The 23,248-nt window shown below is 41.5% G+C and overlaps 1 protein-coding gene across 1 annotated transcript in view; it reads right to left on the bottom strand.

Annotated features, from left to right (window-relative positions):
• Nucleotides 1-23,248, bottom strand: part of LOC118120528 (potassium voltage-gated channel subfamily H member 7) — a 37,005-nt gene that overhangs the window by 11,451 nt on the left and 2,306 nt on the right. Inside the window, exons 3-9 of the mRNA XM_035175568.2 lie at nt 15,378-15,533; nt 11,235-11,675; nt 9,840-10,051; nt 7,515-7,940; nt 4,525-4,924; nt 4,142-4,341; nt 2,615-2,867 (exon numbers count right to left, since the gene is read on the bottom strand). Of these exons, the coding sequence (XP_035031459.2) occupies nt 2,615-2,867; nt 4,142-4,341; nt 4,525-4,924; nt 7,515-7,940; nt 9,840-10,051; nt 11,235-11,675; nt 15,378-15,533 (2,088 nt within the window). The remainder of the gene's footprint in view (nt 1-2,614; nt 2,868-4,141; nt 4,342-4,524; nt 4,925-7,514; nt 7,941-9,839; nt 10,052-11,234; nt 11,676-15,377; nt 15,534-23,248) is intronic.

The following is a 23,248-nucleotide window of genomic DNA, read 5'->3' on the forward strand; positions in this document are numbered from 1 at the left end:
AATTCCTCAGGCTCTCACTAAAGGGCAGCAGACGTGTTTGTTTTTGTGGATAATGAAAATCAAACAGACTCTCCCCTCTGTGTAGATATTCTCCCAAGGCCCCGTGCATCAGTTGTCTGCCCATCTTTGATCCATCATTAATGCCGAGGAATAGCCACTAACAACTTTGATGTGGGAGGGAAAGGAGGGTTTGATTGTGACTGACACACTTTACTTGTGCACTTCAAAGGGAGCGACTCGTGTTGATAATAATGGCTGTCACATAATGAAGCCAGCACTCCGGAAATATCCCTTGAAATCATTAAATCTAATTTTCAAACTATAAACAGGGGGGGGGGGAAAGATTTTGCTCTGCTGAAACGAGCGTCCTTTTTGCAGAGGTCCTCTTTAATAAGCATCGTGAAAAATCACTTTGTTGCTCCCTGGGTTCACTGAAATGCCAACACTGTAAGCGGGGGTTCAGGTGAAAGAGATATGATATGTTGGCGGCCAGTGTGCCTTTCACAGCACGCACCGGACACCTTTCTGCCACAGAGGACAACCTCACACAGAGTGTTGTATCTCTTTCCGCACGCAGCTCTCCCCACGAGGATTTAGATTGTCATTAGCTTGGATGTCGGTGTAATAGAGCAATTCCTCGTCGGAGGATGAGGATATCGGGGGACCACCACCGTGTTAAGTTAAAAACTGGGGATGTTTGGTAGATGATAAAAGACTTTTCCGGGTCAGACGCTTTAACAACAGGAAAACCCTCTGGGACATTCAGGCGAGGGGGGGTGCCTGAGCGTGCAGGAGGCAGGAGATGACGTCCGCACCGGCGTCAGTCCTTGTAGCCAAAATCTCTCGAATCTCGATGTCTTTCCAAGTTGACATCTTCGTCGGCATCAGGTGCATGACTCAGTTATTTGTTGTCTTTTTGTTTCATCAGTTTTGCGTCCGTCACATATAAGCTGTGCATTTTGCAGACATAATCCTGCTGTATTCTCACGTTGGCCTACTCTGACATTTTCCTCGACATTTTACTCAGGGGCTTGCAGAAATATACTCTGGAGATTATCCAGAGCAAGTGACTCGGACATTTGCCTTCTCACATTCCGCCCTTCTGGATAATTCCAGGAGAATATCCAGACTTCGGTGCATGGCTGAAAGCAGCTTTAGCGACGTACAGGTCTTGACATACAAATGGTGCTGATGGGACATTATATTAGTATCAAGTATAAATGGGCTTATCTGTATGAGATCGGTGACTTCTCCAGTGTGTTTGTTAATAATGGGTTTTGTGTGATTCAGCAGCTTTTGCTAAGCTTAAACCCCATTCTGTCAGGTGCAGCTATGGAGAACATTCATCTCATGAATAATGGCAGGTTTAATCCGGGTTTGGCCTGTAGCACCTGGTTGTGGTTCACCCGTCAAGAAAAAGATAAATACTCATTATTCTAATAAGAGTAATGAGTCTTCAATATTCATTATTACTATATTACAAAGAAAAAATATTAATTTAGAGCTGGCAGTTGTTTTACTCGTCTTTTACTGCCATTTTTCCAATAATTTCTCTTTTGAAGCTTTAACTCATTTACACTTGCTGTCAAAAAAAGCAGCAGTTATTTCACCGTGGTCTTTGAAATTGCCAAACAACCTTTCACGGAGCCACTTAATGGAAATGCCAGAGTCTCAAACTTGTCACATGAGCAGCCCCGTTGCCAGAGGACAGAAATGAGGGGGGAACAGCAGGTGCACCTTGCTATTCTTGTCAAAGTGTGTGAACATGGTGCGGCTAAGCTGCTGGAAGAAAGGACTCACTACATAAGAGTTCACTCTGTGATGTGATCTGATCAATGTCGGAATACCACATGTGTATGAAAGGTGTAATTTAGTGTTTTCTTACAATTTTCAGACACCATATGAAGCATGATTTCACACAGAGATTGTGAAGATGAAGTTCTATGTGTCCAAAACCATGTTCCCTGAGTTCGCAATAGGGCAGGGACGCTGGAAATCCATCAGTCTGGTGTGCTGAGAGGATGTCTATATAATAACATCATGTTAAATACACAGCTGCTGCAAAATTCATTTCTAAACCAGTTTTACAATATTTTACTCTGCAACAGGCAGCAAACTTGGCTTTAGTGCAATTAAAAGACTGCTACTCTCAAAATGTTAGTGTAATAGATACATTTTTTTGTCTTGCAGTTACTGCCTCTTACCAGTAGGGGCGCTGAAGCCCCCTCAGCACCCCTACTTCCTGCGTCCTAAACTAAAACCTAAAAGAGATATGACTTTAATATCCCTCAGACAAGAGTGTAACACAGGTTTTTACTTTGTCTCCACAGGTTTGATGCTGACATTCAACGCACAGTCAGCCTCGAGAACTGCGACATTTAAAGCGACATTTACAGTTGTTCACACCTCTAAAAGGATAGTGGTGGTTTAGAGTGCAAGCGAGGCTGCCACTACATCCATGATACTGATGACACTGATGACACTGAAAAAAGGTTAATCAAGAAGAATCTATCGTGGTGCTAAATCTATATATAACAATTTCACAGTGTCTCCTCATCAACGCCGGAGGTGTCAACATGGCATTTACACTTAACCAACAAGGGATCGTATTTACCCAGGATGGCAACCACGATGTCGTCTTTCAGGATCTCGATGGAGCCGCGGGACATGAAGTAGAGCGCGGTGAGCACATCGCCACTGTGAACCAGCGTGTCTCCAGGAGGGGCGTGAGTGGTTTTGAAGCGCATGGCGAGGGCCCTCAAGCAGCCTTTGGTGGCTCCCTCGAACGCTTTGCAGTCCTGAAGAAGACTGTCGTTGAGGTGAAGGCAGATATCTGCCTGCAGGCACTCAGGAAAACCTTTTAACACCTGTGGTGCAGAGAGAATGCCTGAGTGAAATGCACAAAAGACGTTGTTTTCCCCAAAGAGATGGATTTAGATCGTTTTGCAACCCAGTCGACACTGTGGGCAGCAAATGTGTTGATGGAGAAACTGCTTATACCATGTTGGTTTCATATAAAATGTTAGTATGTGACATAACTGCCACTTGGATTTATATAACCACCTCTGAGCTAAACACACAGCAAAATGCGTGCTCAGTTCTGGCTTAGTTTCTTTATTCATCAAATCTGTCAACACATTAGTGAGGAAGAGTATCGTGTGATGGAAGCAACAGCGAAGCCCCCGTTCTTATACCCTGAATCCATTCATTTGTAGGAGTCAAGGATTAAATCCAGACTTTTGATGTATGCATCCACCTTAAAGGAAATAATATCACTGACAGTATTATTACATAACCTGCTCATGTAGAAAAGCTGTTTTTGACAAGCTAAGACTTTCATGCTTTATCCCACAAGATAGATCATATACTATGGTAATACATGGTTATATGGTATAACTATTACCATAACCAATTACATTTGTTGTTATTGTTAAGAAACTGACATAAATCACATTCAATAAATGCATTCAATTTATCTTGTAAATTACAAAAGTGGCTAGATCCATAGATAAATTGTCCCTTAAGCTAAAATCTGCATTATGAGTATTCCGCATGCCTCAAAAACAGAAAAAAATATGCACGGCACATAATTCACATTAAAAAAATGATTGAAGAAGAGCCAATTCTTGGGAAATAATGATTAATTAAAGTACTACTTCAATTTGAATTACTCTGAAAACCCTAAACCTGTGATTTCTTGAACTGATTTGTGATTGAGAAAGAGTTTTATCAAAATGTGCACTTACTAATATGGCAACTGCAATTTAGTACAATCTTAGATGGAAGTCAGTATCCAAATATCAGCACTAATTCTAAATGCAAAAGTATAATATTTTTATATCGTGCACATGTTTTGACTTCTTTGCTATTGGATGAAACTATACTACACTTTACGATTTGAGCAACAGCGAATCATTTATGAATGAAAATGACAAGAAATAAAAAAGTTACCTCCTGCTCTTACCAATGAAGAGAAGTTAATCCAGATGAAAAGCAGACAAGGGAAAGAAAATTGTTTTTAGAATATTGCCATATGACCATTAAGAATTATTAAAAAAATTATAGTTTATTCCTGCATGGTGGTATATGCTACCCAGCCACAATGGCATATACTGCAGATGTGTGGATAATTTGTATTTACCGTGTTCATATCAATGCCGTTGGTGTAGGTCCATGAGTGTTGGAAGTACTCCTCCAGCCTTTGTCTCAGCGGGTTGGGAATCTGGTGAAAGCGGATGAACTCCTTGACCCTCAACATCTGAGCATGATAACGAGCCGTACCTGAGTACAGCCTCTGGATGATGGCGGAGACGTTTCCGAAGATGCTGGCGTACATTAGAGCTGAGACACAGACGAGGATCAATAAATGAGGGGAGTTCAAATCTACTGGGCCGCTTTGCATTTTTACTGCCTCTACTCACAGAGAAACAATGTTAACTTGATTGAATCTTATTGTGCAGGATTTATTTCAAGCGCTACAGCAAATAAAAGCAGAATTAAGTTTTGCACAGAGAACATACTCACAGCCAATCAGCATAACGCAGATGGAAAATATCTTCTCCGAGTTGGTGTTCGGGGAAACATTTCCAAAGCCCACACTGGTCAGACTGCTAAAGGTGAAGTAAAGTGCTGTGACATACTTGTCCTTGATGGACGGACCAGAGCTTGGGTCGCTGTAGTTGTATCTCTTTCCTATGGACACGCCCAGATTGTCCAGCCAGCCAATCTTGTGCTCTAAGTAGGGCTTCTCCACGTTGCCAATGGCGTACCATATACAGGCCAGCCAGTGGGCGATGAGCGCAAAGATGCACATGAGCAGCATGAGGACTGCAGCTCCGTACTCAGAGTAGCGGTCCAGCTTCCTGGCTACACGCACCAATCGCAGGAGCCTGGCTGTCTTCAACAGGCCAATCAGAGTGGTGGTCTGAATAAAAAGTAAAGTGGGGAATTTTATTAGTAAAAGCAGTACAAGTGGGTTTCATATTAATAGGTTATGTCAAACTAACAGTATATTTACAGTATTATATTACATTGAAATTATTACACTATTGGCAGCGGTGGAGGAATTACTGAAACATTTCTCAAAGATAGGGTTGTTAAGTTGTTCCTGAAACACTTTTTTATCTTATTTGTTGAAGTCAAATAGCCATCAATAAATAAAGTTGTCTGAAAAAGAAAAAAAAGCCAGTGTCTGGGGCTCTCACAGGACTGTAATAAACACGACCAGTCATTTCAGTCTGTTACTGCACATGACCAGAGTCTTTAGCCGGGGAGACATTGGCAAGAAGTTAGCAAGCGAGTCACGGAAAAGTGGCCTGGGAGGGGTTGGGATGTATCGGTTGCACTATTTCATCGTGTAGCCTACTCTTCCTATCTTATCCAGGATTACCAACCCTAGCTTTAAGCAAAAGTACAAATAAATAGACACTAAAGTACTACATTAACTTCTCCACTTTATTAAAAGTAAGTACTTTCATTTGAATATAATATATAATAACCCCATGGTCAACTACATCATTAACTGTACCTTCTGTATATTTTGTTTGCTACAAGAATAATACAGACTCTGTCATGTTATTAAAGAGTGCCGCAGATGTTGCTACTGAAAACAAATGATCATATTAATTAAAGGCTCAGTCTCTTCCTCTTATAAATACAATTCAGGTGTTTCTTCACCAGTCAGTGCAGCTGCTGCAGGAGGCGGGGTCTAATGTCACCTGCCCGCTCTGATTGGATCAATAGATCAATCCTACTCTCATTATTGACAAGCTTGTCTGTTGCCTCGGACATGTTCTCTTTGTCAACAGCAAATCAAAGCTGTGAAAAATCAAGACAAACCCAAGTAATTACTTTTCTTAACGGTTGAGGGAAAGGCAAATAATTTATCCCCAGAGTACTTTGCTTAATGGCAAATTAACACAGAAGCGACGAAACCAGCAGCCCACAGGTAAATCCTCACTGAACATGCAGTGACACTGGTTCACTGGGTCCCTGGGATTGTGCTGTTTCTTCTGCGTCACCAAGAAACACAAACCACCGTCCCCATCAGCCGGTCATTTATCGACTTGAAAATTACAGAGTGACCTTTAAAAGGGAAGTTAATGTCTACAGAGGCCCTGCAAGTCTGCTAGCATACAATCGATCTGACAGCTTCTGCATTCTGTTTGATTGTATATATTTCTGAATATTAGTTAAAGCGACAAGCACATTACACTCAGTTAAATTCTGTCTTAAGTTTACCTGCATGACCAAGTAATTACGTAATACGGCTGCGCAGCCCTCGTCTCTCTTCCTCTCTAATGGGAACATCGTTTCGGGGTTCATGTGAGGACAAAGCACTTAACTTCCTTTTCACAGCGACACAGCTTGAAATGCATCTTTTGTTGGAATATAATCTATAATTGTTATTATTATCATGAACAAAACGCTGCTTGGTGCCAATTTTACATAATGCCTCTCACAGATGTTCAATTTTCTGTGCAAGTTGTTTTAAAAGAAGCCAGACATTGATTGAAAATGATTTCAAATATACTCTATGTTCTCGATGAAAAGGTTCATACCTAAGTGCTTGTAGGTTAAAACCGCCTTATTAAGCTGCTAAATTAAATTAACCTCGTGGAAAAAAACATCTGCTGCCGTCTCGGTTGCTTTTATTTTCTGAATGAGGCTGCACTCGAGCGGGACCTTGTGTGCTCACTGTGAAAACTATGAACAACACGCTTTAACGCTATTAATAGAAGTGATGTATCCCCACGTTATCGCAGTATATGACGGCCTATTTATAGACCAGACTGCATTTTAACGTACGTTTCTTTATCAAATGGAACTAAAGTTCAGAGTGACGAACAGCCAAATAACTACTTGTAACAATGTTTGCAAATTTGAACAGTTTGGTTGTTTTTTATCATCCTGTGAGAGAAACAAATGTCCATTCCTTTTTTGATTTGCTGTCACTCACTGAACTGACTCAGCAGTTGCAGCAGCAGTAGTGGTGGAAAAGATGATTATGGTTTATAATCAGGGGCTTTTCTGGTGTAATGGAGTGCCTACAAAGCACGATAAAGCACTGAAGTGGGTCCAGATCCTGAGGGGACATATCCTACCAACAAACAAGCCAGGACGCCTGGCAGCCGGCCTACCAATGGCCATCTCACATCTGCATGTAAGCTGCGCACACAGCCCTGCTGGCCCGCTCCTCACATAAATGCATCATTGATTGTCATTTGGTAAGCCATTAATCCGTGTAAATGTATTCTAGAATGAGGGCCATTCAAAAAAAAAAAAAAAAGGAAAAAGGAAAAACAACAACAAGAAAAAAAACAAGAAAAAAAACTACAACATGCAATTTAAAGTAATCCTTTCAGAGCCGAGACTGGACGATTCAGGCTGTAAGTAGTGGCCCAGGGGCACAAGTCTCGACTTAGTAAATGGATAACAGTGCAAGCATGGCTGGGTGATGTGCATTAAATCTCCCTGTGAGAAAAAAAAAAATATATGCATTAGAGATAACATACCTCATCCGATCCTGAGCCAAAGATAAGAAGGTCAAAGGGGATTGCAGCCACCATGTCTATAAGGAACCAGCCTTTAAAGTAATGGATCGCTATCTTAGCTGGATGGCTGACCACCTCCTCGTTCACGTTTACGTAAGTGGTCCTGAAGTTGATGAGGATGTCAATGATGAACATTATGTCCACCATTAAGTCCACCACGTTGAGGGGGCTGCAGGAGTAACCGCATTGACGCCTCTTCTGCTCCTCCTGGTCGTTGAGGAGGAAAGCTGCAGAGTAGGGAGTGAGGATTGCTGTGTAAATGACCAGCAGCAGGATGAGCCAGTCCCACACGGCTTTGAAGGGGCTGTAGTGGAGGATGGTGAACTTGTCAATGCGGGTTGTCTGGAGTTTGTACTCCGGCAGGACGTCGGCTCCGAGCGACAGGACCTGGAGGAGTAGCAGGAGAGAGTCAGAGCTGTGAGGGAAACACTCAGTTTGACTGACAATATAAAAGCTGTATTTTCCTTGATGTGTCTTCATTGATGCTGATTGTCTTTTTCTTCATGATATAAAAAAAACCTGTTTGTGATGAATGAATTTTATGGGAATTACTTGTTGAGCACAACAGGTAATTTACTCAGCTCGTAGACTTCAAGGACTGATTTGACAGTAATTGGGACACCCTCACTTCAGCAGCCAATAGCTTTTTCTCCTCTGGTCAAAAAAACAACTAACACCCGCTAACATTTGGCTTTTGTCTGCAATGGAAATAGATTTAATCGGCATTCACTCTCGGGTCAAATTACTTTTCAGTAGCCACAAGTTTTAATCGTCTCCGATCGGCACTGAAAGAAACGTGACACCTGGGTGAACGCGAGAGAGCACCTCAGTGACCGGGACAAAAACCAGAAAGGTAAATTCCTCTACTGTCAAAGAAATCTGCGTATACCTTCTATTTTTGGTGTTAACGAGTTATATGACGGATATGTCCCGTCACCATGAATATCATGACTTGTTCTACATTTCTAAAAAGTTACACTCTTGGAAAAACACTTTGTGAAGTGAAGAAAAGCTGTACATTTTTGCGCTGATATCTCATCCATATATTTTAGTGAGCCAACATTTGTTTTAATTTCACCACATGAGCCCTGGCTGGAATTGTAAATTATTCAGTGTGCCAGGGGAGGCCGAGCTGTCCCCTGATTTGGGCTTAACAAGCAGCGGCAGACAAAGGCAGAGAGGCTCTCTTATGGCAGAAAACAGTGCAGGAGTGAGGATGAGGGTGGTGGGTCTTTCTATTCTGCACATCCCCTATCTTCAGCGCATGAATTATAGATTTCCCCATGCTAGCAGTCAGGAAGTGGATGCAGTGTTCACATCTAAGCGGTGGCTCCAAACTCCAAAACCAAAGTCAGCGGGGAAGAAGAGTATTTTAATCACCATGATGGTTCGTCTTCATTTATGAATGAGAAAGCTGTGTTGAAAGTTTCAATAAAAGGTTTCTGGGCCTCTCTTGTGCTTTGTTGCTCATAAGCAGTGTTGTTGTTGTGTCGCGGTGTCACCTACACGCGGCATATTTGTGCACATTCAGTTTTTTCCCCTAACAATTAAAATGAAGAACGGAACACAAGCCCTTTCTACTTCATTTAACTTGATGAATCGTGGGTATTTTTGCAGCTTAAATTTGAGACAGTGATGAATTCTGTATCTGCACTCCTTCCTGTCCTTGCTAAGTTGGCATCAGCTGTGTTGCTCCTCCAGTCAACCAGGGAATTCTGCTCCAAGATATCCCTTCAGCCATATTATACGGCGTTGGGCCTGCTGGATTGCCCTTGAGCAAGAAAACTGAGTCCTACCTACTGAGGTGTTATGAACATGCACTTTCATTATCAAGCTTTCTTTCCTTTAATCCTTATCTGATGTTGATGGGTGAGAATTTGACCTTTTTTCCTCTCTCGATATTATCCCAGCTTTATCTGCAATTACCCTCCCCTCTTGTTTTTAATGTCACCGCTCCACTGCTGATGAGGGCAGGACGCAGACAGCCAGCAAGACATTTCACTGGCACACATGTGCTGTGAATGAGTGTCACGCTATCTCCCAACCTTCCTTGGAGGCACTGCAGCCAGTGACAACATAAGCAGACATTAGCGCAGTCATGAGGACATTGTCCCTTTGCCAGCTTACCCACAAACACTGCAAACGGTGCTATGTAAAACACACAACCAAGGACAACTGGATAATGAAGCCCAGTTTGTCTTAATGGGAGCTGATTAGCCTCTGTGCCCCCCTGCAGATGTCACAGGACACAAGACATGACAAAAAGTGCAAAACCTCCCCACTCACCTGTGTGACTTTTTCCGTGACGTTGTGAGTTCTGTCTTTGACCTTTGGTGCTATGATGGTTTTCTCGGATGTTGGCGGAGAGTGAGTCTTTTTGTCGGCCCCCTCAGAGAAGTTGAGTGCAATCAGGGGGATCTTGTGGATGGTGCTGTACTTGTTGATGTTCGAATCAGAAGTAGAGCCAAGCCGGCTGGACTTCACGTGATTAAAAGAGCCTGGTGGTTTCACAACAGAGAGCAGTCACATAAGTACCCAAGTGATCATATCTTGGTTAGTTTAACTACATGCTGTCAGATTGGCTATTTATCTCATTGACGTCTCAACCTAATCCATTGATGCACAGTAGAATTATACAGTAAAACACAGGTTGTGAAAATGGTGGTTCTAAAAACAAAAAGGTCAATATATAAAAACATGTTATCATTTAGCAGTTATAAACGTAAACAACTAATGAATAAATAGATTTTAAAACCTTATCTTCATGTTTTTATTGAGGTGACAAAAGTGAGATAGATAGATCCACTGTACCTTCACTGTATATATGTTTTTTTAATAGTGGAGGAACTACATAGAATGCTCAGTTTAGTTTTTTCTGAAATTGAGTTGAGCTTGCTCATGTTAAAAATTGGGTAGGTTTCAAGTCTGCTCTCCTTTAATTTTATGGTATTTTTAATATTATATACCTGCACCCTGACCTGGACTATGGCATTTACACACATATATGCTGAAAAATGTAATATGGAAGTGAAAAATAAAGACGAATCTGAATCTGAATCTTTAAAATAACCTGGTTTAGTGAAATTCACAATTTCACATTATCCTAAAAGCAGCCTTTACACCTTTTCTGTAACCTTGAAGTATCTTCCCACAAACACTGTATGCTTAATGGCTAGTGTAGCTGGGAGCTCTGATATCACATAATAAAGGCATGTGTTCATGCAGGTTAAGTTAAATGCTATTCAGATGTGAGGCTTCCTTGTATGATGACGAAACCACTACAATGGTCTGAGTATACAATCATTTCACATAGTTAAGTGCGCTGAGCCCATTAAAGATGTCAGAAAGTGGAATCTATGAGGAGCATTTGTGCTGATTGTCTGTGTTTTTGTTTGAATGTCATGGTCCAAAACAACACAGAGCAATTCAATCTTGGGCGGAAATGCATGGTTTCCTCTCACAGTGTCTGTGAGGACAGAGAAAGTAAAGGATGAACATTTTAATAAGCTTATACACATGGAGAAATAAATCTTAGGAGCAAAGTTATCTGTAATCGGATTGTACTCCCCAGTGTCATATCATGTGATAGCAATGATCCGCCATCTACTGGAAAATTGGATATAAGGTGATGTGTTGCTCCACTAACCACAGATTGTGAACTGTTTTTTTCTTTTTAAATACCTTCATTCATATGTCGATCCCTGAAAACGCCTTTGGAATTGGAGCTATAGGCCTCAATTTCATGGACAGACGAGGCTCGCCTCATGCTGCTGATGCTGCCTCTGGGGAAGGTGTTCGACAGGGAGGTGGAGGACTGGTGCGCCTCCATCTGGTACAGCTTCTCCCAGAGGAGTTTAGGGGATGAATGGTCAAGTGGCTCCGGACCGACGCTTGCCTGGGAGGAATGGCGGCTCGAGCTTATGAGGGCGTGCGTGTCGTTCGCCTCGATGGGACTGCAAATGCTCTTGGTGGGTGAGGGGAGGTTCTGCAGGGCCACCGAGTCCTCGTTCTCTTTGGGTGAGTCCACCAACACGGCGTCTGGGTCCTCTTGCGGAAGAGACTGCTTGTTAGTGTTCATTAGGCTCAAAGCGGCCTGGCGGAAGCGGAAGAATCTGCTCGTCCCTAAAAGTTGAGAAGAAATTATGTGAAGCGTTGTTGAGTGAACAACACTGAAAAATTGATGCATCCAAAAAGTATCTAATTACGGAAGGAATTTTTCAGCTAAAAACACACGGGGGAAAAGGGAAAATTACATCAGAGATTTGTCGGAACTGATATAATAAAAACCCATTTAGCAAAGATCATAATGGCAGTGCATCCAAATGAAAAAGGGCTGATTATTCTGACTCATTCCTTAATGACAATCTCTTATTGGACTGACAATTTATAACTCTTGCTTTACCTGACTCACCAACAACAGTCACATGATAAACACACACAAAGGTCCTACGCTGTCGTAAAAGTTTCTTAATTTCTGCTAGAATTTCTTCCTCTTCACATATTTGAATCGTCAAAATATTAGTTGACTTCAGCATCTACTGTGTTCTCTCACTAAATGTTTTATCTTACACTAAACTTTAAAATGCAGACAAAGTGAAAAACAATTGCTTTGGCCGAATTGAAGCATATATGTCCCTTCAGTGCCCAAGGTTGAGGAGGAGCAAATTGGGCAGTTGGCTTTTCTCTGCCTCATTGATTTGAGACAGAAACCCGGACTTTCTTTGTGCACAGCCGCATCTTCAGAATGCACACAGCAGCAAATGTTACCGACCTCTCGGGACAGAGCGAAAGTTTTGGCTCATTAACAATAGAAAGAGAGTGACACGTCACAGCCATCTGTTTCCATTCGCTGGCCAAATGTGCTGATGTGACAACTATAGAGCTGTGACACTCAAAGAGTTTCCTGGAGAGGAACCCTAATGACATCCTGCGCTGGCAGGAGATATGGACAACCCCCCCCCGTCCCTTCTCTGCAGGTAGACCGTATGTCTTCTGCACTGAGAATGCTCTTGAGAAAAAAAAAGTCGAGCTCATGTCAAATTAACAAGATGGATTTTGTTGTTAGAGCAGCTTAAAGAAAACAAGATATAACTGAGCCCTTACCCGAACGCATACAGCATGTCCATATACAACATATACTATGGTACCATAACAGAACATTTTCCTTTTTACTATACAAACTTACACTACCCACATTTTGATTTGCCAATTTACTTTTAAATGGAAGACAATTCTTTTAATGTTTATCACGATAAGGACAATCATAAGATACATTTATATTTAGCCACATATGTGCCACAAATCAAGGGATGGAACCTGTAAATCTTGGAACTCTGTTTTAACAATCTACACACATCATCTGAAGCTCAAGTGCATTTAGAGCATGTCCAAATCCATTTTTGCTAGTTTAAGGGCACTGACAAGGTTGAGACGTCAGGCACATGGTGCAGAAGGGTTGTACTTAGTCTCTTAATAAATGATGGGTGTATTCTGGGCATAACATGCGATAAATCAATCAGAGTGCCATCTCCCATTACCGTTAAAAGTGATGTGACCTTGCAAATGGAAACTGGAAACTGTGTGTAATCAGCAGATTGAACACACACTGTCCTTCTGCCTAAAGTGTGTATGTACATATTATTATCTTGATAAAATACCAGTGAAATACTGCACCATGTGACGTCAAACCAGTTTTTTTTGGTTGGTCAAATGTGCAATCGCTTTTCCACTGTGTCAAGATAGGAATGTGTCAACACACCTGCCTATGGGTGCTCAGGTAGGTGCAATCCCTATTTAAATAATGTGGGCGCTGGATGGAAGAGTCGCGACTGTGTTCGTCAGAGTTGGGGTTGAGTTGTTGACATGTGGTGTTGTTGCCGACCTTGAATTCCACATATTGTTGATCTAGCTTTTCTGTCCTCATGGTTGTTTATATACTCCGTTGGTACAAAGCTGCAGTTAAAGTTACCTCTCTCACATTTGGCCTTTTAGCTTGGATGCATAGTGTTGTGCCTGTATTTAGGTCTATGGACTTTTGTTTGGATGCTGGGTGTGAAACACAGAGTGATGTGTCTATTAAACAGGAACATAAGGAAAGGGTGAGGAGTTTCAATATTGAGGAACGAGTTGTAAATCAGTGATCAGTGTCAAATTTCTTAATTTACTCTCCAGCATAAATATACTCTTTCGGAATCCAGCTTTCTTGCTGAATGGACCATTAACACTTTAAGGGTTTGTCACTGCCTGTTAAAAATATATTTGCTGAGTGTGCTGTTCTTAACGGCAGCTTGTGGAAAGTGGGATTACTCTCTAGCCGGTTCAGTGTTGTGCTGGTTAATGTCTTCCGGCTTGCAGCCTGCTGTAGACACCGGATCATAATTAGTCCCCCGATGTCCAAAAATCACTTTTCAGACACAGCTACAGTTAAATATGGGACCAGACCATGTGGAAATATGCTCCCTCATCATTTCAGGTGACATACTAAGAATCAAAGGTGTTCCTGTGCTAATGGTATGGTTCTGTCATTCTACTTTTTACAGCGTGATAACCTGGGAGGAATTGCATTGGGTGCTAATTGCATTGGGTGCTAGTGCCAAAAATTTGAATCTCGTTATGGTTTAAATGCCGTTAATGTGTTGTTCATGCACATCTGATGATATAGTGAATATATGGCAATAATAAAAAAGACAATATCTATGAATACTGTATTTTGATAGCATGCAGCTTAAATGTAAGATTATTAGCATCAGTCTCTGATTCCAAGTAAAACCAAGAACAGCATGAAATTCCTGCCCTGCTGTTATCTACGGGCTGCTCAAAGACAAAGACAACGGTAAGGTCATGCTTAAAGTGTGATGTGAGCATGTAGTCAAGACATTCTCTAATCTGAAGTCACATCATATGTTTATCTACCCATCTACCCGCATGTCCCCTCGCTGAAGCCTGGTCACAAGCAATCAACTCTGATTAGCAATGTTAGCAACAGACACAGGCACTCGAATACACACATACACGCACACATACACACACACACATAGAAGCATACACACGTCAATGCATATGCATGCACACACGCGCTTAAATACACACAGTACTGCACAAGCCGAATGTCAGTGCCTCGGAGGAATTCATGCTGAGTGAAGTGGATAGCTGAGCTCCAGTCAGAGACGAGATGCTGAGTGCCTCCAATCAGGGAGGAGCAGGAAAGTCTCGCTGACATTTACACCTCCTGACACACATCCAAATACAAATGAGGAGCACAGTATATGCTGCTCTACAAAAAGACATTAAAGAGATAAGGAGTTCTACATTTTCAGCAAGATAAGGTTATGTAAGTTCTCCCCGCAGGCACGCAACTATTTTACTGCTGTACGTGTAAAACTCCATTGTACTGCTGAAAAAATAATGCTCTGCTTTTGAGAATAATGAAAACGGGCAACTTGTTAGGAAGTTTCACTGAGCATGACAGGGGACCGAATCAAACGCTCTACTGCTTAATTAGTGTTTAACAGATGTAGAGGGCTATTTTAATGAATTATCTCACTTACAGTCTTATTTACATAACTGCCCTTTAACGGAGTGAGCTGTTTTAGGAGTGTTGACATCTCACAGGGCATGCACAAATTTAATTTGGAAAAAAAGACCAGAAAAAGACACCACAGATAGGATGTCAGGCGTGATATTTGGCACGGTAAAATATTGTGAATTTGCTTTGAGTAAAAGTAGCTTTTCCCAAAGCCAAAACCAAATCCAGTTATTATGCTCCATGTCAATGCTTTTTCCATTCTGCTATGGTAAAGAGACAATGGTTCATTGAATACTCACTTTGGTCTGACTTCGTTGGGGAGGCGGGGCTTATCTTCTCCGTGGAGCTGTCACTTCCATCGTCCAGAACGTAGTCAAAGTTTAGGATGAACATCATCACCAGGCCCTCCTCATTCTTCACTGGGATTATATGAGTGTTACACTGAAAGTCAGTACCTGAAACAGAAACACAGTGTCAGTGTCAAAGAGCTGAATCACGCATCCTTCCTGGGCATCTCTAAAAGGGCTGGCATGCCACTGGATATCTTAACTGTTTTCAAAATAAAATGATAGAAGAAACATTGTGGAAATGTATCAAGAAGTATTATCATAATCATAATTATCGTTGTTTAAAATGGATCTAAAAATGTCTGACACCTCATGGTTTCACAGGAACATTGGGGAAAATGGACGAGATCTGATTTAAAGGTCAATGCCTGCGTGTCAGAACAAATGAAATAGTTGAGATAATATAAGTAAGCCCTGGGGTTAAACAAAGTTTATGTGTGTGCTTATGTGGTCGTGTGTGTTGCATGCCTATTTATACGCATACGCAAGCAATGTTTATGTGTATTTTAATGCGCCGTGCGTGGCATGAAAAGGACTAAGCTTCTTCAAGTCGGATGAATAGGATGCAAGGGCCACAGTGGCTAGTGTGGACGGCGAGGTTTAGTAGAATAGATCAAAGAGCGCAGGACAAAATTCTGCCAATTTAGCAGACTGTGATGTGCTCACAGGAATAATCACCTGATCGGCGTGTGAGGCAGCGGAGCAGAAACGAACACATAAACTAAACTTATTCTCGAGCCCCGGATCGCACCATTTATTAGCTGCGCTGGTAATAGCTGTGTTAGCAAAAGATCTTGATGCCTGTGGGCAAAACTGACAGCTAATAATTTAAAAACATCTTGTCTCACTGGACTCCATACTGCACAGCTGACTGACCGTTTTCAACACATAATCCAAAAACCACATCCCTATATGTATTTAAAAAGTGTAACTGATTCCAGAGAGGATGATAAAGCTGATGGTATTTGTCACATGGCGCTGGCCTTTAAAATCGGAGTGTCTCACACTAAAACGGTGTCTCTGTCACTCTGTGTAGGTCCGCCCGTCTCACTGTCGGGCTTGTTGTGTTGCTCCTACTCACAGAGGACACATATTACTAGTGTTCACTGTAATCTCCTCAGGGCTCACAGACACCCTGCCAGCAGCATTCATTAGCAGTAGACTTGCTGTCTGACTAAATATAACAAGCTTGCTCTGCCTCAACATGCCAGAGTTCTGTTGGAAGGATTTCGGCATCAGATCTACCAGAAGTTGTGCCGCGTTGTCACCGCCGGCAATATCAGAATGTGATTTTAACACAATGGAAAACGTGGAAAAAGTGTAAGTCGCTATTTGAGAATATAGGAAAAGAAATCCGTAATTTAACAGTATCATGTGATTAGATGCTGTATGTGGATGATAGTACCACACACCCATCTTGTCTGGTGTCATGGGAGCCTGGTGATGTTAGGTTGTAAAGCAGGAGATTGGTGCTTAGAGAGCAGGGGAACTGCGAGTTCTTGCCCAGAAAATCCCCTTTTTCATAAAAAGCACTTTCCTGCATTTCCGAGAAATCCTTCACCTAAATCTACATCGTCCTTTCTAGGAAATGGAACACTTTTAGTTTTTAACTTTGATGGGTTTTATTTAACAGTGCGCTCATTTTTCAGAGTGAAGAGAAAACTCAGTGAGGGGGATGTTCAGTATCGACTTTTAGTTGTCTGATAAATCCTGTGGAATTAAAATGCTTAATGATAAAGACTCAAACTTAGTCCTTCCAAAATAACATTCATGATTATTGGTTATGGGGAATATTCTCACAGGAAGAAGACACAAATAACGTAAAACAACTGTTGGAATCCAACTGGGTGTACAGGACCGACATGGACAAATAGTGTTTGTAATATATTTAAAAACGTGGCTTATTTACTTATTAATACAGACAATGGTGGATGATAAGAACCAAAGCAGAGACAGAGATTCCCGGTCGAAGTTGAAGCTGCAACATTCTTGGTCAGTATAATCCATAACCCCAGGTCCCCTGAGTGTATTGGAAACCCATAAGCAACAAAACATGACACTTCCCTATCATGTGGCTTTAGCCCTAACAAGGAGCAAAGTAGAGTAGTGTTAATTATATGTAGTAATTGATGTGGAAATATGCTCCTTCCTTATGTGCACAATGGCTGCAGACGTCCTCTTTACTCCATTGCTCAACCATGTCAGGTGTTAATTGCTCTAGTTGACTGAACGCAGCAGTGAGCACATGATTAAAATTTGTTAAGATAGTCTCCTTACTTTAGTTTGCAGCCTTTCATGTACATTGTATTGTTCTTTACAGAATACTTTAGACAACATCCTGTGTTTTACAGCCACCTAACACAAATGTGATGTAACTTGGCAGCTGACACTTCTGTATGTGAATTTACAAAGAAAATGCAAAATGCTTAGGTTGAAATATCTAAATCAGGAGCGACATGGTGAATATTGTATTTGTTAATAGCAACAGACATCGTGTGCACAGAGCCGTGCTCTGTGTGCAGCCAAGAAGGTAAATTCAGCAGAAATATTTCTGGGCTGGAGCTACCTTACCAGATGGGAAGACAATGGTCATGCTTAAGGGCTAAGTCATGGAGGTCCCTTCTCAGCTGGTCTCCTGCTCAAAGTCACCTCTACCAACATGGATGAAAGAAACGCTTCTTGGAAAAAAATGCTACAAATCAGCAGAGACTGTTCTGCTCTAAACTTGACGCCGTTCTAACCACGATACGCGTTATGATTTTGTAATCTTACGTCCTTGCCCACAGTGCTCTTACCCTGCTAAACAAGGGGAACGTTTTATGAATAAAACAGTGAGAGCTTTTTTTGTTCTCTACCTAAAGGCAGTGGCAGTGAACCATGGGATCAGCAGAGCTACTCATGACCTGGAGAAGAACTGGCTATTGATTTGGAACAATTGTGTTATTCTTCTCCTTTTCTTTCCAAATAGCTTGCTGACGACATTTCGGTGGGGCAAATTATGTGAACTTAAATACCATTACCTAACATAGCTACTACAAAAAGAAAAACAAACCCTGTTGTGACCAAAAACTGCATTCACGGGCAGATCCCATTTCTAAATATGTGACGCTTGGATAACTTCTCAGCTAAAGTGTCACAATAAGAACATTGTCAGACCCTTTTATAATAAGCTATGGTCTGTTTCATTTTAACCGAGGCATAATCTTGGAATTTGATCTATTCACAAGCACTTGTGATACTATGTACTACATTTGGTGCACATAAATATTATTTGATATTATATTATATTATACGAAAAGTGAAAAAACATACATTCTGATATTTCAGTGGTAGAAGTTTGATACTAAATGAAAACAGTATAGTTATATTATACAGTAATAGTATAAAAAGTCTAAAACCTCAACAGGGAATACACTTACACTTTTATCAACGCTGCCTGTTTCATTTGTCTTCTGTTTTATCTGCCAGTGTATTTTAAGCTAATTCCTTTTATTTTGTGGTATTCCGTCATAAAGGAAGAGTTTGCATTCCTGCTACTCTTTTCATTTGGTTGCCTATCTTCACTTCCTTACTCTGTTCATGTCCTGAAGACTGACTGACTTTTGAGTTTTTTCTCTCTGTAGTTGTTGTTAATTTGCTCCGCACCTTAATTAAAGACTTCAGTATACTTCAATGTGTTTGTTATTTCACAGAAAAATCACCAAAAGCCCATTATTCATTATCTTTGGGTAGAGACTGTCCAAGAGTGTGTTATTATCCTTATATGTATGATTCATTGAGTCTTGCAGGTAAAACATAAACATTTTTTGGTGACCTCGATATTGCTCGTTTGTTCACTGTAGTGACCAGTGTTGGATCACATCACCTATCAGAGAGTTAATTCGTTCATAATTTCCACAGCCACACCCACAATCAGTCAATAATCTAATCACAACCCCCGACCACAGTCCCACGTATTCTGAACCACTATACGGAAGTGACTAGTAGGCAGCAGTACTATTACTACTACTACTACAGTACTGCTACTGAGAAGCGGTCGGAGAGGAGAGTCAGAGCTCCTCTTTCTCTTTATGTTCCTGAGTTGTTGGTTTGAACGGATCCGCAGTTAAACCCGGAGCGGACTACTTTTGTTTGGTTTGTTTTAGCCTTGATTTAACTGGATTGAACTGAATTGTGTTTTGCTTGTGTGGAAGACTGAAACAGACTTTCTACCTACACGGATTGAACTCTGGATGCTGAGACTGTGGGGCACAAAAAGGTCTTAAAATGACAATATTATCATTTATCACCATTATTTTCGGGGGGGAAAAAATATCGTCAAAAATAGTTACCATGACAGGCCTCATTGAGCTTTTGCACAAAAAGATATTGTATATAACACCATCAGCTAACTATACCAACTAATGATACGTCCAGGCGTGCTTTGTTTATGTAGCATTATGTATTTTCAAATAGGTGAATGTGTCTCTTTGTCTTCAAAGTAACACGTGTATTGTCAAAATAGCGAGACAGTTTGCTTCATTATCTTCTATCCGCAGGTCTTTTAACTCTCTCTTCACCGCTGAAGCACGTAACAAGCTCCCAGCCTTCCCATTCTCCTCCGACACTCAACTCTGCACAACATCATAACACAGCGTCCGTAGCTGCCGGACACGGTTAACATCGTTGACAGTAAAGTGGTTTGTTGAAAGAGCGGCTGTTCATTCCCTCCCTGACCTTTACGCAGAGTGTTTCCCTGTGAGCCAAGAAATGTTATTTACACCTGCTTGAATGAATGGACGCTGTATTAAGACTAGCTCCCTTTTCATGTTGGAAATTTCATTACTGTAGATTCCATTTCGTTCATCAATTATTGAAACATTTGTACTTAATCAAGCGACCCTTTGGACGCTATTACAATGGCGGCCGGTGAGCCGGACAGAGTTGTGGTGAAACGTGAGACTTCTTAACGATACATAGATACATAGTTGTGTTTATATATATTTTTGATACCACCATACATCTTTTAATCTCATTTCAAAGACAGAAGCCTTTTCTTACTTGAACCTCACTTTTTGATTTGGATGTATTGAGGCTTCTTATTAATCTGCATAAGCTGCCTCAGGGGGAAACATGAGAATTATTTTTTAAGCGCTGATTTTTGTTTTTTTATTTTCCAACAAATGTACTATCCACAACCGCAGCTTTTAAACAGCACAGCCGCAGACCACTGCCTGGTAGTAGGTCTTGTATAATGTAATCTGACATGTTTCTCTTTTAAGGCTATTCTGCTTAAGCCAATACACAACGTAACTGGGGCATAGCCAATCAGGACCGGGGCATGTAGGGAGAGGCCATGCAAGCTAGCCCTTTGTTTAGAGTCCTTGGGCCTTGTGGCGGTATCTCGCCTCAGTAAAGACGGCTCTGAGCTACGCAGCCTGGCCTAATTTCATCTTCAATCAATGTCTCCGGAGCCATCAGGGATCGCTAGCAGCTCTGGCTCAAACTCCATTTCATTTGTGTTTACGTTTATCAATTAATAATGTTCATCATATTTTGCTGCGTGGTCTTTTATTCCACTTAATTAGGCAGAATTGTTGGCAATGTGATCCAATGGTTGATAAAAGTTTAAGATTGCATAGAGTTATAAATTACGGGAGAAAAACACGGATGGTATGGGGAGGAATATAAGATTAACACCTAGCGTAAACGCATCCCATCAGATGAAAATAGCCCATGGATAAACATTACTATCCAATGCAAAGTGAGACCTGTATTGTTTCCTGTGTTTGAAGCTCCATCTGCTCCTCAACAGTATCAGTAAAACAGTTCCATATTCTTTTTATTGGCAGCTATGGTCAAAAATTACCCATATATATAAATACATATGGAAATATTGCAATAATGAAGAGTAAAATATTAATTTATTCTCCTTGGAATGAGCTCAAGGTATAGTATGTTAACCTTGCTTTCCATGAAACCTGATCAGCAAAGCTCTCAATGTGCTTCACTTCATACAACGAGACACCGAAGGGGGCTGACGGTGATGAAAAATGGATGTGCTCATGGATGCAAGTCATCCAAACGTCCTGCAGCACCTGTGCACTTAAGGTACTCTGTGTCCCCTGCTCCCTCGCTCCCCCCGCCACCAAAGCCTCAGCAGGGGTACTCGCCCCTTCAGTCCCCTCGGTGGGGAGTCACCTATGAAACCCTGCACCCCCGCATACCACATGGCCCAGATCATTCCGTTCGGTTAGCTAAGCTGCCGCTGTTATGCAGCCATTATCCATTTAACTTCTCCTCGCTGCACGGTGTCAGCTTCCTATTGTTAAGACTCATTCAGGTACAAAGTGTTATTACACCCCGTGGAATAGGATAGCTTTACAAAGCCATCAAGGGAAAGCATTTATCTCATTATTATGTATCATCGTCGGAGAATGCGCACGTGAAAACCCATCCCCGTCGATCACATACGAGGGAAGCACAGAAATTAAAAGAACATGCCCTTGAGCCGCTGCAGCGCTCTCGCAGTCCCCATTGTTCCACTCCTTTTAATATCCAAGCATACGCATAAGCAGCTTAACTTTTAGCCTTTTCAGTGAAAAGAGTAAAAGCTTTGTTTCTCCTGATGTCACCCAGCCTCCTCAAACCCTAACCTTACTTTTGAGGATTTCCCACTGTTGTTATTAAGGGGACGAGATAAACAAAAGTGACACAATGTCATTCCTTCACACAATGTACACATAATTCGACAAACATATAGAGCGGCTGCATCTCGTGCGTGACCAACAGAGAAGCTGCGGCTGGTTTACTTTGTTTTCTTTTCCAACATGCTTGTGTGGTTTCTGACATACAGTAGGTCCATGTTAAATGGAGGACGGATAACTTGAAATACAGTTAGGAGAGGAGGGCATGGAATACATCCACTTTCCGCCCATCAGCTTCAATTTGTCAAGTGACTTGAATCGATAGGGCCATCGCTCTCAAGGATGCCATGAATCTTTCATTCCTCCATAGCAGTGGGAGCATGTGGATTGTGTGCTGCCTCCCAGTTTAATGCATTTACCCTGTAAGCCGCTCATTCCCAGTCACTGCACTGTCAACGCTGACATCTTTATTCATGAGCACACGCGCTCACTATAAATTCCTGTGAGGAGTATTAAGAGTTGCGTCTTGAAGCCATGATGCAGACCGGGAAGGATTGTGAAACAGACAAGGAGCAAAGATTATGTTGGAAGGTTTCTGTACTTTTCATCCGACGCGCTTTTGAACATTACAGGCACATGACGTTTAGAGGGAGCGCGGCAGATGTGTGCAAGAAGGGAGGAGGATGGGGAAATAAATTAAGTTGCTTTTAAAAAAACTAAGCTATTCGTGCTCTCGCAAACAGACCCTAGAGTGTTTTGTGTAATTGTCTTGCAAGTTTCTGACAAAATCTATTTTAGCAGTGTAGCAGCTGGCTCTTGGTTTCTTCATGACTAGCAAAAAAGAAAAAAAGAAAAAAAAAGGCTAAGCTGATGGCTGCTGATAGTAGATTAAACATGTATCCATGGCCTAGAAACTAATCAAACTCACAATTAAAAATTAAAACCCTGGCTCCTTATGATTAAATAAAATATTATGCCTCTTTTTTTTACAGGCTTAGACTCTTTACATACAGTACTGCTGTTTGCACAAGCCTCAGCAGTCATCAGAATATGAGTGCAAAGCAACAATTCACACAAGAAATATATGTTGGCTTCACTTGGTGCAAAACTGGTACAAACTAAAAGGGGGAAAGCCTGTACTTGATGTCCTGCTCTACAGGAAGAGCGCCTTCGGATTGACCCTGTACAGCTGTGTCA

Source organism: Hippoglossus stenolepis, chromosome 13 (assembly GCF_022539355.2).
Source record: "Hippoglossus stenolepis isolate QCI-W04-F060 chromosome 13, HSTE1.2, whole genome shotgun sequence".
NCBI classification, from domain to species: Eukaryota; Metazoa; Chordata; class Actinopteri; order Pleuronectiformes; family Pleuronectidae; genus Hippoglossus; species Hippoglossus stenolepis.